The sequence below is a fragment of the Aedes aegypti genome, chromosome 1 (genome assembly GCF_002204515.2).
Source record: "Aedes aegypti strain LVP_AGWG chromosome 1, AaegL5.0 Primary Assembly, whole genome shotgun sequence".
NCBI lineage: Eukaryota > Metazoa > Arthropoda > Insecta > Diptera > Culicidae > Aedes > Aedes aegypti.
In genome coordinates, this window is record NC_035107.1 from 228,027,208 (window position 1) to 228,043,659 (window position 16,452).

A 16,452-nucleotide genomic window follows, 5' to 3' on the forward strand; every position below is an offset into this window, starting at 1 on the left:
GAGGATACCTGGTGGAATCATAAGAGAATTCCGGGAGGAATCCTGAGAGTGTTCCTGGTAGAATTCTGAGAAGATTCCTGATGGAATCCTGAGAGGATTCGTGGTGGAAGCTTGAGAGAAATCCTGGTAGAATACTGGGAGAATTCCTGGTGAAAGCCTGTGAAGGTTCCTGGAGGATTGCTGGTAACGATTGTAGTAACCGAAACCTAACTGATCGGCCAAACTCGGTGGAATCCTTAGAGGGTTCCTGGTGGAATCCTTAGAGGATTCCAGGTGGAATCCTTAAAGGATTCCAGGTGGAATCCTTAGAGGATTCCAGGTGGAATCCTTAGAGGATTCCAGGTGGAATCCTTAAAGGATTCCAGGTGGAATCCTTAAAGGATTCCAGGTGGAATCCTTAAAGGATTCCAGGTGGAATCCTTAAAGGATTCCAGGTGGAATCCTTAAAGGATTCCAGGTGGAATCCTTAGAGGGTTCCAGGTGGAATCTTTAGAGGGTTCCAGGTGGAATCCTTAGAGGGTTCCAGGTGGAATCCTTAGAGAATTCCAGGTGGAATCCTTAGAGGATTTCAGGTGGAATCCTTAGAGGATTCCAGGTGGAATCCTTAGAAGAAGCATTTTTGGTGGAATCCTGAGAGGATTCCTAGAGCAATCGTGAAAGAATTCCTAGTGGAATCCTGAGAAGATTCCTGGTGGAATACTGAGAGTGTTCCTGGTAGAATTTTGAGAGGATTCCGGATGGAATCCTGAGAGGATTCGTGGTGGAAAGTTGAAAGGATTCCTGGTGGAAGCCTGTGAAGGTTCCTGGAGGAATCCTGAAAGGATTGCTGGTGGCATCCTGAGAATTTCTATTGGAATCCTGAGAGGATTGCTAGTGGAATCGTGGGAGCATTTTTAGTGGAATCCCGAGAAGATTCCTGGTGGAATCCCGATGAAATTATGAAAAGATTCTTGGTGGAATCCTGAGAGAATTTCTGGTAGAATCCTGACAGAATTTCTGGTAGTATCCTGAGGGAATTTTTGATGGAATCCTATGTGATTTCAGATGGAATCCTAAGAGAATTCCGGGAGGAATCCTGAGAGGATACCTGGTGGAATCATAAGAGAATTCCGGGAGGAATCCTGAGAGTGTTCCTGGTAGAATTCTGAGAAGATTCCTGATGGAATCCTGAGAGGATTCGTGGTGGAAGCTTGAGAGAAATCCTGGTAGAATACTGGGAGAATTCCTGGTGAAAGCCTGTGGAGGTTCCTGGAGGATTGCTGGTAACGATTGTAGTAACCGAAACCTAACTGATCGGCCAAACTTGAGCCGAATTAACAAATAAACACACTATAGCAAACACCGTCCGTTCGCTACAAAAGTTGTCACCAAACTGATCGAGTTGTTTTCAAAACTGGCTTCTTTTCCGTACAGTTCTCGTTTCGCCCGTTTCGCCTAATCTGCTTTTCGTTCATTTTCGCTCGTTGTTTGACATCTCTTGTACACGCTTAACATAATCGAAAACAATTTACTTTATTATTTTTTATATTTCAATTTATAACAACTCTATTCGCCACATTCACCCTCTTCTCCACACTTATGATAATAATGTAGTTAAACTTGATAAATTGATTTGTTACAACAAATCCAAAATCAATCCTTTTTTTAACCAAAATTTGAGACTAATCAAATCAAAATTCATTCTAAATTTCAATTTAAATGTAATCAAAATTCAAACAAAATTCAGTTGAAATTGTATTTTAATCCCAATTCATACAATTCTAAACCAGATGAAATCCAAATTTGATTCCTCCTTAAATATAATCCAATCAAAATGAAATACATTCTAAATCACATTCAAATTAAATCGAAGTTGAACGAAAATCCAATCCAAATCCAATCTACTTTTTACATTGCTCAAAAAGCTCTTTCCGGCAATTTGCATTCGCTTTGGAAAAACTATTTACCAATTTCTGATCGGAATACTCTCTTCTCGGCAATTTGGATTCATTTAGGAAAACTCCCTTTCCAGAATCCGGCTCGAAAAACTCTCTTTCCGGTCTTGGAGAACTCTCTCTCCCTAATCCACTTTTCACATTGCTCGGAAAACTCTCTTCCCAGAAATTTGGATTCGTTTTGAGAAACTCTCTTTCCAGAATCCGGCTCAGAGACTATCTTTCCGACCTTGGAAAACTCTCTCTCTCCCTAATCCACTTTTCACACTGCTCGGAAAACACTCTTCCCGGCAATTTGAATACATTTTGGAAAACTCTCTTTCCAAAATCCGGCTCGGAAAACTCTCTTTACGTCCTTTAAGAGCTCTCTCTCTCTCCATAATCCACTTTTCACATTGCTCGAAAAACTCTCTTCCCGGCAATTTGGATTGATTTTGGAAAATTCTCTTTCCAAAATCCGGCTCTGAAAACCCTTTCCGGCCTTGGAGAACTCTCTCTCCATATTCAACTTTTCACATCGCTTAAAAAACACTTTTCCCGGCAATTTGGGTTCATTTTGAAAAATTCTCTTTCCAAAATCCGCTCGAAAAACTCTCTTTCCGTCCTTTAAGAGCTCTCTCTCCATAATATACTTTTCACATTGCTCGGAAAACTATCTTCCCGGAAATTTGGATTGATTTTGGAAAACTCTCTTTCCAAAATCCGGCTCGGAAAACCCTTTCCGGCCTTGGAGAACTCACTCTCCATAATCCACTTTTCACACTGCTCGGAAAACTCTCTTCCCGGCAATTTGAATACATTTTGGAAAACTCTCTTTCCAAAATCCGGCTCGGAAAACTCTCTTTACGTCCTTTAAGAGCTCTCTCTCTCTCCATAATCCACTTTTCACATTGCTCGGAAAACTCTCTTCCCGGCAATTTGGGTTGATTTTGGAAAACTTTCTTTCCAGAATCCGGCTCGGAAAACTCTTTCCGGCCTTGAAGAACTCTCTCTCCATAATCCACTTTTCACATTACTCGGAAAACTCTCTTCCCGGCATTTGAGATTCATTTTGGAAAACTCTCTTTTCAGAATCCGGCCCGGAAAACTCTCTTTCCAGCCTTAGAGAACTCTCTCTCCGTAATCAACATTTAGTCTTGCTCGGAAAACTCTCTTCCCGGCAATACAAATACATTCGATGTTTATCTCCTGTAGAGATAAACACAACTTACCATTAACCGATTGCGCCATGTAGTAACCGAAACCTAACTGATCGGCCAAACTTGAGCCGAATCAACAAATAAACACACTATAGCAAACACCGTCCGTTCGCTACAAAAGTTGTCACCAAACTGATCTTCTTTTCCGTACAGTTCTTGTTTCGCCCGTTTCGCCTAATCTGCTTTTCGTTCATTTTCGCTCGTTGTTTGACATCTCTTGTACACGCTTAACATAATCGAAAACAATTTACTTTATTATTTTTTATATTTCAATTCATAACAACTCTATTCGCCACAGAATCCTAAAGGATTGCTGGTGGAATCGTGAGAGGAATCCTGAGAGGATTCCTGGTAAAATCCTAAGATGATTCCTGGAATTCTGAGATGATTCCATGTGGAATCCTGATTCCTGTTAGAATCCTGAGAGGATTCCTGGTGAATTTCTGAGAGACAATTAAGAACTGAGCGGAAAAATTGTCATAATGTCTGGATCATAAGGGCGCTATTTTAGTTGGATTATAAAACCTTGATTATAGAATCATAAGGGTACAATTTTTATCATACGATAATATTCAATAAGAAAAGGTGACACAAAAAATAGACACAATAACTAAACAATGAGGGCGCAATTTCCATTGCATGATATTCTTCGAGGTTGTAGGCGGAAAGTTTTCCCTAAAGAAAAGTGAATGGAAAAAATTGAAACGATTGCTGAACTATTTTACTTTATGAATTCCAATTTTCCCGACTTGGTATTGCTCATTGGGGAGGTGGGCGAGAGGTTTGATCAGTGAATTGAAAAAAATACCGAATTCAAAGAACCATAAGGGCATAGATTCATAGATGAGTTAACTCAATGAGTGGAGATGGGCGGAAAAATTGCCACACATCATAATGGGGCGCAATTATGTCATAGTAGTAATCTATGGAAGGTGGTAGAAGATATTTTTTTTACATTATTCCTGTATTATTAGGGCTAAATTTTATATGGTAGAAGAATATATTTGAGTGGTAAATGAAAAACAAATTGCCATGTTTTGTGAAGCATATGAGCGCAATTTCAATGAGATGCAATTTTACAATGAAGATGTGGGCATTAAAATTGTCATAAGTCCCGGATAATAGGAAGGCAATTCTCATTAGATTACCAGTAACCTGTTGAGTAGTGGTTGGGATAATAGGGGCGCAATTTTCATTAGGTAATAAAAAACTTTTGATTTCAATTAGGATGGTGGGCGAACAATCTTATTAATGTTTCTTTTATCATAGAACCGCACTTTTCATCAGGAAATAGAACAAATCAGAGCTGGATGATAAAATTTATCATTAGCCCTGAACTAGAGGGCGCAAATTTCATGATATGATATTACTCCATAATGAAAGGTGGGCGAAAAAATTGGCTTACATCGTCAACCACAAGTACGTCATTTTCATTATATGATAAAATTCAATAATGGAAAGTGCCATGAAAGATTGTAATAGTTTTTGAATCAGTGCAATTTTCATTACACGATTATTACTCGTTAAGGAAATGGACGAAAAATTTATAAAATTCTTGGATTATATCAGCGCATTTGTCCTATAATGATAATGACGTTTTGAGCAGTCAATGAATCAGTCAACCTTAGGGACGCAGTTTTCATATTTTGAAAAAAAAACCTATTGAGTAGTGATGAAAATTAAATGCCATAATTTTTTTATCACAAGGGAATAATTTTCATTACATGATATTATTCTTCAAGGTTGTAGGCGGAATTTTTCAAAAACCCTGATCGAACAGGCGCAACATTCATTACATGATTCTACTCATGTTGGAAGTTGATGGAAGCATCGGAAGAGCGCTATTTGCATCACATTATTCCTAAAGGACATATAATTGACAGAAGCACAATTTCCATACAATAGTTTTGGCCTACCCACTAAGGCGGAAAACTGCCTAATCGCTCGAAACAATAAGTAGGTGTGGGGCGCAATGCGTTACACATGGTATTACTGAGAATATTACTCTTCAAGAAGGTTGGCGCTATTTTTTTGTTAATCACAAGGGTGCAATTTTAAGTTTTATGATTTTAGACTATTGAGAGGTGGGTGAAACAAATTTTCCAAGTATTTTCCAGAATTATAGGAGTACTATGTGCATTAGATGGTGTTATCTTTCAAGAGGGTGATACAAGAGTTTGCCCTATTTTCATTGGATGACTTTTAAGCTTTTTTATAATGTCAAATCCTAGAGGTAAAATTCTCAATGTATGGGAGTTTTGACAGCTCAAAGGAAAAACTTCTCATTACAGTATGTTAGTTTTCTATTTTGTGAGCGAAAAAATGAAATAATCCGCAAAGGGAAAATAACCATTCTTCGGGATTTGCATGTGCCGGTTCCTCCCTTCGTACACTACACAAAACCTCGTTTCAGTGACTTGTAATACCATCTGAAAATTGAGAATCACTTAAACAGCAGGTTTTGGTAACTCTGGTTGGGGGTCGTCCATAAATGACGTAGCATTTTAGGGGGGAGGGGGGTTTGTGACGATGTGTGACGAGGGGGAGGGAGGGGTCCCAACTTGTGGACGTAGCATTTTGAATAATTTCGTTAAAAAGATAGAAAACTTTGACAAACAGTTTTTAATCAAAACTTAAGTTAAAAATTCAAATATTTAAAACATCGATATTGTAAAATTCAAAACTTTCTTCGAAATTTTTAATATTCCTGACAGTCGAACAGATTTAATGAAGCTTTAAAAAGATTTTATATTGCATATGTGTCCAAACTATTTTATTTATAAATGAACAAATAAAAAGTTTAAAAGTTAAGTACCTTATTGACTTGAAAATATTATTTTTTCATTTATTAACAAGACATATAATAAACTGTTTTACTTCAATTCACATTTTTTAGATGTTTATTTCCTCTAAAGAATGTTATTTGCTCATTTTGGTAAATTTTAACGTTATTATAGTACAACAAGATATTTAAGTGTTACAGGAGATCTCCACTCAGTCAACTCAACAATTCGTTTTGATATATCAATGATCTTGATGGAACAGCCTAGATAATAATAATCTGGATAATCTTCCCAGGACTACTAGAGAATTTTACCATTATTTTCAGGATTTTCGTGCATTTTCTTTTCTTTTAGGTTGTTAATTGCAAATTTATTCCGGTAATTATTTACAAATTCTTCCAATAAAGATGGTGTACTTTAACTTATTTATCTTCAATTTGTCAATAAATATTTCAGTATAGGTGACGATGATGAAGTTTAGTTGAAATACTAATGAAGTTGAATGTATAAAAATCGCTAATTTAAAAAATAACAATTGTTATTTTTTTTCTATCTAGTTTGCTGGTTGGATTAGAATTTAGCGAAGAACTACGGAAATCCTTAACAAATGAAGATATTTTGTTGATCATATTCACTGAAATCTGTTTCTCAACCACGAAAAATAAAAAAAACCTCTAATATAACAAAATTTCTGTTTAATATATTTTAAAATATTTTGAACCACTATTCATTGCTGTTAGATTTATCAATACAATACCCTTTCATCTTTTTTAATATTTTTTTTGATAAAGTTTTTATTTAGACCTAGACAAAGAGAAAGAAAAAAAGAGTTAGGCCGTAGAACCTATCGTGAATTCAATATGATTCTTTTCTCTATTTATTTTTTTTTTTAAATAATCTTTATATTTTGCTGATACTTCTGGATAGACATAATTTCAATGAAATACATTTTGTAATAGTGATCGAAAATGTCATATTAGAAAGCCACTAATACAAGCGCTAAATTTAATCCAAAATTCCCTATAAAAGGATTCGAACATTTTTTTAATTTTCTAATATTCATTATTTTTATTTGAGGTATAATAAGCAATACGTGGAAAGAACTCCCACTTAGAACAGTTCATAGCTTCAAGGAGTTTCTTAGCCCGATTGTCGCCTCCAACGCTATCAGGTGCATCATCCACTCGAATCAATCTCTCACTGCCATCTCCAAACGTCAGAACAGTTTCTCCGTTGCCGTTCTACACTCAGTAGTGAACCGATGTCTGCCCACCAATAAACTGCATCACACAGGTACTTACCCAGATTGATAATTTATTTCAATTATATCTTTTCTACGACTTCGCTGCTGCTTTCCCGACGTGAGATTGCGATGTATGATACCGTTTGGTCCGATGTCCCGTTCCTTTGGATTACAGAGCACCCAGTTCGGAACGTCAACCAACCACGTCTCCGGCCACGGCATCCATATGGATCCGTGGCGATGATGATGTTGACGAAGACGACGACACCAAAGACGGTCAGCTTGTCTGGCAGAGTTTCTGTTTTTATTCGCTTTCGGGAAGTTGACTCGCTCTCATCCTTAACACCAGGTTATAATCTTGGCTGTATCATCGTCATCATCAGTGGCACCGACACCGGCGATGGGTGTCTTCTAGGGCGTCGTCTGTCTTCAGCCCCACCGACCTCCATCTCGTCGGAGATGCTTGAAGTAAAGTGGCAGAGTCAAGGATTCGCCGTAATTGCAGTATGATAGCGTTTACTCAACGAGCTCAACACTTCAGGGTTCACCTCCCAGTTTGGGCCATCACCACACATCCTAACTTTTCTCAATCCAAGTGTGAATTTGATCAAAACTTCCCCAAATGACCCTCCGAGGACAACTTGCACCGTTATAACGAGCGAAAGTTTCTATCCACGCGACCAACACTTCAACCCTGTCGCTAGATGTACTGAAGTGCATCCTAGAAGCACATACACAACACAGACAGACGTTCGCCGGCGACGAAAAGCCAAAACACTGTGACAGAATCTCGTTACGATAAGCATCTCTTAGTCACTAGGCAGCTTCTCGGTTGGGTGGAAGTAGCCTCGGAAACGCGCGAAGAGGGATTCTTATCGGCGCGGCGGCACTGTCTTGGCGCTGCTTTTGAGACCGTTTCTTCCTATAGGCGTTGGAAAGACGAAGACGGTCCATAATTTTGCGTTTGTGTTCAACAAGATGCCATCGGCAACGGTGAGGAGGCTGGGATCAGTGCGGCATCATGCTTCTTAATCTTGTGACTGGCATTTCGTCCCAACTGGGACAGAGCCTACTTTTCAGCTGAGTGTTCAATGAGCCCTTAAGAGTTATTAGCTGGGATCTTTACCTGCCGGTGTTTTTTCACATTCGTATACCGTGGGAATGATACTCTATGCCAAGGGAAATTCAAGAAAATTTCCATTCCGAAAAGATCCTGGGCCGATCGGGAATCGAACCCAGACATCTTCAGCATGGCTTTGCTTTGTCGCCGCGGACATTACCACTAGCCCAAGGAAGGCTCTTATCACGGTGGCTAGTTCCTTGATTTACGGAAACAGCTAGTCAGTCAGCCTCAGGCTGGCAGTGTGAGGTTGAATTATGGATGCTGTTGGTGAAGATTTTTCGAAAAGATGCTATGATAATGAAGCAAAGGCTGGCGAATTGTTTCAAGTTGTCAACAATTTGAGTCGTGGATTGGAAAAAGATAGTTTTCGGCAAGAGGTCATTTGGATTTGCGATAAACGACGAAGAATGATGATCTGATTTTTTACAATTACGTCACTTGAAAGCATATGAATAGCGAGGGCGTAGCATAGCCAGTTGTTTCTGTGAGTACTTATCCAGAGATTCAAAGAATACCTCAAAATTTGTGTATGATGCAGTTGCTTCGACCACAGTGTTCTTGAAAGACATTTATCAGATTTGGAATTTATGTAATTAATCTTAGTTATAGTTTTTTTCTTAGTTGGAATGTTAAAGGTTGTTACAACCATACCTTCATGTCAAACACTGTCGAAAGCTCTTTTCTACTTCGAAAAGAGCTAGATCAGTTGAGTATCTAGTTGCTTGAACAAACCAAACTCGATACACGTATCTTCGATTTTCTTCAAATTTGTTCTGTAAAATTTCAATGTAAAACCAGATGTTTTAAGCACAGTTTCAACATGGTGCAATCCAAAATAAAAAAGTTTTCTAAGAGCAACTTTTGGTGCATTTCTTAAAATTCAATTTCTGGCCTTAGAAAAGACGTTTTGATGCTGTAATATGATTCTTCACCCAAAAACAATTCAAAATGCTAATATCAATGATCTTCCTAAAACTAGCCGTTTTCAAGATATTTAGGATTCAATTATATTAATATCATAAAACTTAAGAAAATAAGCCCGTTTCATAAGTTACTCCAGATGCTCCACCAACAATGTTACATTTATCTCTTTCCACATTAATATCCCATGTTTTAAGGGCAGTTTCAACATGGTGCAATTTAAAATAAAAAAGTTTTTCTAAGGGCAACTTTTGGTGTATTTCTGAAAATTCAATTTCTGGTTATAGAAAAGGCGTTTTGATGCTGCAATTTGATTTTTTATCCAAAAACAATTCAAAATTCTAATATCAATGATCTTTCTATAAGTAACCGCTTCAAGATATTTGGGATTGAATTATATTAATATCATAAAACTTAAGAAAATACGCCCGTTTCTTGCATTATTCCAGATGCTCCATCAACAATGTTACGTTAATCTATTCCCACATTATTGGGTATTTCGTTCACCACTGGACTGCGCAGTCAGTTTTCATAAGTGCGAGAATGTAAATAAAAGTGCGATCCTGCATCAAATCTTGTTGGTGTCTTCAGCGCACTTATTCTACGATTTATAATGAATGAGTGCGCTGAAGACATCAACAAGATTGGATGCAGAATCGCACTTTTATTTTCCTTCCCTCACTTATAAAAACTAACTGCGGATTCCAGTGGTGAATGAAATGCGCAATAATATCCCATCAACTTTATCTTTGACACTTACACAAATAAAGGAATTGTTGAGAAGTAACAATAACAATGTGTAACAATATTATTAGCCGCCACCAATCCCTCTAAAATGATCCGTCAAACAAACCAAGACAAATACGAAGAGATTAACGTAACATTGTTGATGGAGCATCTGGAATAATGTAAGAAACGGGCGTATTTTCTTAAGTTTTTTGATATTAATATAATTCAATCCCAAATATCTTGAAGCGGTAACTTATAGGAAGATCATTCATATTAGAATTTTGAATTGTTTTTGGATAAAAAATCAAATTGCAGCATCAAAACGCCTTTTCTATAACCAGAAATTGAATTTTCAGAAATACACCAAAAGTTGCCCTTAGAAAAAAAAAATATTTTAAATTGCACCATATTGAAACTGCCCTTAAAACATGGGATATTAATGTGGAAAGAGATAAACGTAACATTGTTGGTGGAGCATCTGGAGTAACTTATGAAACGGGCGTATTTTCTTAAGTTTTATGATATTAATATAATTGAATCCTAAATATCTTGAAAACGGCTAGTTTTAGGAAGATCATTGATATTAGCATTTTGAATTGTTTTTGGATGAAGAATCATATTACAGCATCAAAACGTCTTTTCTACGGCCAGAAATTGAGTTTTTTTTGCACCAAAATTTACTCTTAGAAAAACTTTTTTATTTTAGATTGCACCATGTTGAAACTGTGCTTAAAACATCTGGTTTTACATTGAAATTTTACAGAAAAAATTTGAAAAAAATCGAAGATACCTTCTTTTTGCAATTTGTGTTTAAAGGTTTGATTGCGATTTTTTCATGAAAATAAGAGTATTTTTTTTCAGTGTATATTTTTTTTACAAAGCCGATTTGATTGTCTACCATCCCTCCTCAGACACTATTTCTCTATAACAAACGGTTTCCGAGGTAAAATTTTCTTTAAATGGTGGTACCAAAAATACAAACGCCCTTATCAGAAGTTACTCTCGATTCTAAACGATCCCCAATTATATGAGATAATTTTCGTCTTATATACTTAATACATCTGCGCAGTTTCATCCAAATCGGAATGGTACATGTCAGATTTCAGCATTTTATAGACGATTTCGCGTGGAACCGCTCATGAGCACTTCCACAGTTGTTAGCTGAGAGCTTTCTTTGCTAATTTTGCCATTTTCGCCTTCGTATATCGTGTGGCAGGTACGATGATACTCTATGCCCATGGAAGTCAAGGAATTTTCCATTACGAAAGGATCCTGGACTGACCGGGAATCTAACCCAGACACCCTCAGCAAAGCTTTGCGCGGACTCTAACCACTTGGCTAAGGATGGCTTCATTTTCAAACCTTATATAAAGTTTTTTGGGCTTTTCGCTATTGGCTAAGAATAGTTTTACTGTTATCCTCTCTTATGGTCGGAATCGGAAAAATCATTGCTCGGTTAATTTTTTTTTATTTCATTTTGCAGGATATTACAATTACTAAATTCAACTGTCACATACTGCAAGATGTTGGACTTCCACTGATTAATCCACAAATTATCATTGAGCATGAAATTTCAAAAAAAAAAAAATTGAACTTGACTGCATGTAATTCATAAAACAGCATATGTAATTATTTATCTCCCAAAACAAAAATGCAACTATGGTTTTGAAATAAAATAAGCTCCAAGAAGGCACTGAAGTTCTAGGCGATTTTCAAAATTCATCCCAATAGTTTACAAGAAGCTTTTAAAGAATCAAAATTTTACAGGGAACCAACTGATGCAGCTTGGTAATGGCGTACCATCCTCAATGTACAATCTTGAGAAATCCAAACTAACGGCGCTGGCCACGTCCTTACGGTCATTGGGAAAGGGAAGGAATGTGAATGTGACGTCCATTGTTACTAGAGACCGAGATTGCCTCTGCATCTCCATCGTTTTCACAGGAAGGAGTTTTGTTAGTCGGAGGGTTCAAAAGCTACAGGGTAAGGATTCACCTTGGTAAGTGATGCATGTAGCCTCAGTTTAAAAAGTTATCTGTAGTCATTTTAAGTAATTGCGAAAAAAAAAAAGAGTAAGCACCTCTATCTCATTTTTTATTAAACAGGATTTAGGAATGAATGAATTTTCTTTATTAGAGAGACTTTCAGCCCTTGGCTGGTTCGTCTCCTAGGATTTAGGGCTTATGCCGACACTTAAAGTGAGGAACCATTCATAGTTTTTTTTAACGACTTATTACATATTCCCTTGCGACGATACAAATTTATGTTATCACAAATATGAAACGAGCTCACCAATTGATAATCCATCCTCTGAAGTTACAATCTCGGCATTAACGCGCAAAAGTTGGGGTATAACAACGACAACGCGCGAAAAAAATACAATTCGCTGATGTTGGATTTTCTCGGAATCCATGCGAGATACCCTACTTCGGAAGTAGGGCGCATTAGAACGCATCCGGACGCAAATTGAATGCACCACTTCCGAAGTTATTCATAAAGTTTCAATAATCTGAAAACTATTCAAAACCAATGAAAAAGTAATTCAAGTCATCGTGCACAAGTTTGGGTTCCCCATTTGTATGATGTATGTATCGAGCTATATCCTGTGGGTTACCCTCAAAAATTCATATAAACTATAGGTGCCTCTAGTTATGAACCACTTGACACCTCCCAAAAACATCTTTAGCATCAATGGAAGTCCCTCAAAACCTCTAGAAAATCCCGATTTTGTTGATTCACTTTATCTTCTATAGCGACTTATATTGGTTTCTGGGTCTTTCTTGGAAGAAGCTTAGATTTTCTGGTAAGGTTCTAGTACATTCTTGTTTAACAGAATGAATTCCAGTCGCAATATACACGATTTCCAAAATTTCGTAGTTTGTATAGATTTGTATTGATTTTACTTGTTTGTGATTTTTACTCTCTTCGCTGAACATCAGTGATGTATGTAATTTTTGATTTTTTGTCTACGTAAGAGATACATTTTTTGTCTAATCTACAAAAAAATCCTTCAAGAATTCTTCCTATGAACTCACGAGGGATATTTTGTGACTCTCTCACGAACTGTTCAGGTATTCAACCACATGCTTTTAAAAGATTCATATGGGAATTCCCATGGGATTTTTTTCGTGATTTATTTCCGTATTATTTCAGTGCTTTATCCAAGATCTATAGATCTATAGAATTTCTGATTTACGCGGAAATTTTTTAGAAATATCTCTATACAAATTGCTTAAAAAATCTCTTCAAGAATTCCGATAATTTGTTTAGGATTTTCAAGAATAACTTAAGATTTTTCCAAGAACTATTACAAGAATTGATAGGAATCTCAAGAAAGCACAAATTCTTTATAGAGTTCACCAACAGTTTGTCTAACTTTGCTTTTATAGTTCTTCCTAAGGTATCTCTTCAGATTTCTTCAACAAATATTCCAGAAAATCTCCCAAAAATCCTTCAAAGATTGCTTCAAATATTCCCTGCAAAAAATATCTTAGATTTCCCACAAAGCAAGCATTGCTACTGTGAGGATTTCTCCTAATACTTCACAAGAGTTTCAGAGACAAATTAATCTAATTTAATTCGGAAAATGTTTTTGGCGATTTCTCAGAGAAGTTCCTTGCAGATCTATCTGCATTTGTTTTCACAAAAAATCTTTAGAATTCTCATAGATTTACTTTCATGCTGCTCCTCATATTCCTTAAAAACCATCTCGAAAGTAATATTTAATTATTTTTTTCAAAATTCATGACCATCTAATGGTTATTCATAACGTATTCTTGAAGCTTGTCGCATTGTTTTCATTGTTCCGGTTTCAGTTTACTATAAAAATAGTGACCCAAAATCACCCTTATGGCCCAATGTTACCCCGCACGACGTTACTCAAAACTTTCTTGAGCAATTTGATCATGGATTTCTTTGGAGTACATAATATTATTGTTTCCCCTCAGATGTCATCCGAAAATCCACAAAGTATTTTCCAGATTCTTCTTCTTTTTGACATAACGTCTTCACTGAGATAAAGCTTGATTCTCAGCTTCAGTGTGCAATGATCACTATCTATTAACTAAGAGCTTTCTTTGCCAATGTTTCCATTTTCTCATTCGAATATCGTGTGGCAAGTACGATGATACTCTATGCCCAGGGAAGTCAAGGAAATTTCCATTACGAAAAGATCCTGGACCGACTGGGAATGGAAAATGGAACCCTGATACCTTCGACATGGTTTTGCTTTGTAGCCGCGGACTTTAACCACTCGGGCCCCTAATCCAACATTACGAATTTTGTATTGTGGGAATGTTCTTAATAATACCGCCAATATGTTCGCGTTAAACTTGTATAATTATTTCAATCTGCTCGCCATGGTAATAGTATCATTAAACGTCGGAATTCATACATAACATTTGTAAGGATATTCGAAACAAATAACTTCAGTAAAAAATTTTGCAGCGAACCAAAAAAAAAAATCATCATCAGGAATTTGGTCAAATTTTTCGACAGAAATCCAGTCAAATTTCTTTAGAAGTTCTTACATAACTTTGTTTGTTTGTGTAGCTCTATAAAATTTATCTACGGTAGATGGAGTGATTCTTAAAGTAATTTGTAAAGCCATCTCTTCAAAATATATTGAGATATTCCTGGAGTAGTTTGTGAACCAAAACTGGAGAGTTGATAGATTTGTGAATGTTATTTACGGAAGAATCCTGGGATGATCATTCGAAAAAAAAATGATTTCTAGAACCTATAACAATAACTGATGGAATTTCTGGAGCTTTTTGAGAAGTTCAAGAAAGAATCGCGTAATCTTTTAGTAGATCTGTAGAAAAAAAATATTGAAAAATTCGCCTAGAGAATAACTAGTGCCCTTTAGTAGAAGAAGTTTTAAGAAAATAATCGGCTGAAATTTTCGGAAGAATCATGAAGAAGAAGAAATCCCTGAACAGATTGCTCGGATAACTTCTGAGTATTTTCACGGAAGAGTTTGTGAAAATGTATTGCGCTAGAATATGTATGAGGATGTTCTAACGTCTTAATATTCTTAAGCATTTTGAAAGTTTGCAACAATTGCGAGAAGCAACATCAAATTGTTTTTTAGAGAAATGTAAAGAAACATTTAGAAAGTTTTCTTTGAAAAAACTGTAGATAGCTACGGGAGCTTCTCTAAGATATCTCTAAGATCTTTTTCCCAAATGAATTCTGTTTAAGTACTGATGAAAATCCTGTAGAATACTGCAAGGAAACCTTGGAGTAACACCTGAAGGATTAATTTAATGTTTGTTTTTTCAGGAAGTCTTGAAAAATTTTGCTTCTAATTTTTCAAGGAAATAGCCATTTGTCGTAGAAAGCACTCAGTTAATAACTGTAGAAGTGCTCATAAGAACACTAGACTGAGAAGCAGGCTCCGTCCCAGTTGGGACGTAACGCCAGAAAAAGCAGAACAATAGTGTAAGCTGTGCTATTCTATTATATTCTATCCCAATATGGCGATCACTCATTCCAGTAGTCACCGCGTTCGTCTAAATACCGAACAATTCTCCTCTCACGACATTCTCGTTCCGAACACCTAATGACGCAATCATCTAATCGCAATTTTCTTCTCACTCTTTCGCAGATCACTTCTCCCGCTGGAATTCCCCACCTCGTCCAGGAAGGACCCGAACCTCGCGCTCACATAATTACCTGAATGCTGCCGAAGGCCGCCGGGAGTTCACTAATCACAACGACAAACAATAACCGCCCCGCCGCCGAAGTCCTCTCCGGACGATTCGCGTCCAGCCTGCTTCGCGTGTAAGAACAACTACCCTTCTGCACTTAACGGCGGGATAATTTATCAACCCGCAATCCGCGCGAGCTCCAATCAATCAATCAATCAATCATCCGACCAACCGACCGACCGAGACCCTGTTCATCGTCATCAGCGAAGTCGCGGTCGATCGATCCGATCCGATTGATCCCCCGGACAATGTGTGCGGCGATCCTTCGCGCGTCTAGCAACAAGTGAAGAGGTGATAAATCAGCAATATCCAAGACGAGCTAGAGAGAAACTAGAATCACGTACGCAGCAGCAGCGACGGCCGCTGTCTAGCACTCTAGCAGCATCCAGCGCAGCAACACGATGATGGATGGGACCGCACTACGCTACGGAGAGTTCTTCTGCGTTTGCACGAAAGCAAGTGGAAGCCCGCCAAGCTGCATAATTTGATTTTCCCTAAGTTGTGTGATCATCATTGTGTTTTGTGTTCGCAAGTGAAGAATTGTTTGTTCGGATAGAAGTAAAACCCTATATTTGGAATTGCTCAGTGCATGCAGCAGTGAGCTTACGGTTGATTTCGCACGTTTGTGTCGTGTTAGGAAAGCAGAAAGGAGATAGTGGGAAACGACTTCACAATGTACTGCCTTTGCCGATCATCGAAGACCATCGCGGTGCGGATCGTACTGCTGGATGAGACCGACTTCCTGCATGAACTACAGGTAGGTGATTATCTTTGACGTAGCTAGGTTTTTTATTCTGGGGTGGATCCAT

At 37.4% G+C, this 16,452-nt stretch overlaps 1 protein-coding gene across 9 annotated transcripts in view; it reads left to right on the plus strand.

Moving 5' to 3' along the window:
* LOC5580170 (band 4.1-like protein 4) overlaps positions 1–16,452 on the plus strand; it is a 623,318-nt gene that overhangs the window by 267,787 nt on the left and 339,079 nt on the right. For all 9 annotated transcript variants that reach the window (XM_021837231.1, XM_021837225.1, XM_021837227.1 and 6 more), the window contains exon 2: positions 15,541–16,400. In XM_021837231.1, coding sequence (XP_021692923.1) covers positions 16,317–16,400 — 84 coding nt within the window. In that variant the 5' untranslated portion in view covers positions 15,541–16,316. The remainder of the gene's footprint in view (positions 1–15,540; positions 16,401–16,452) is intronic.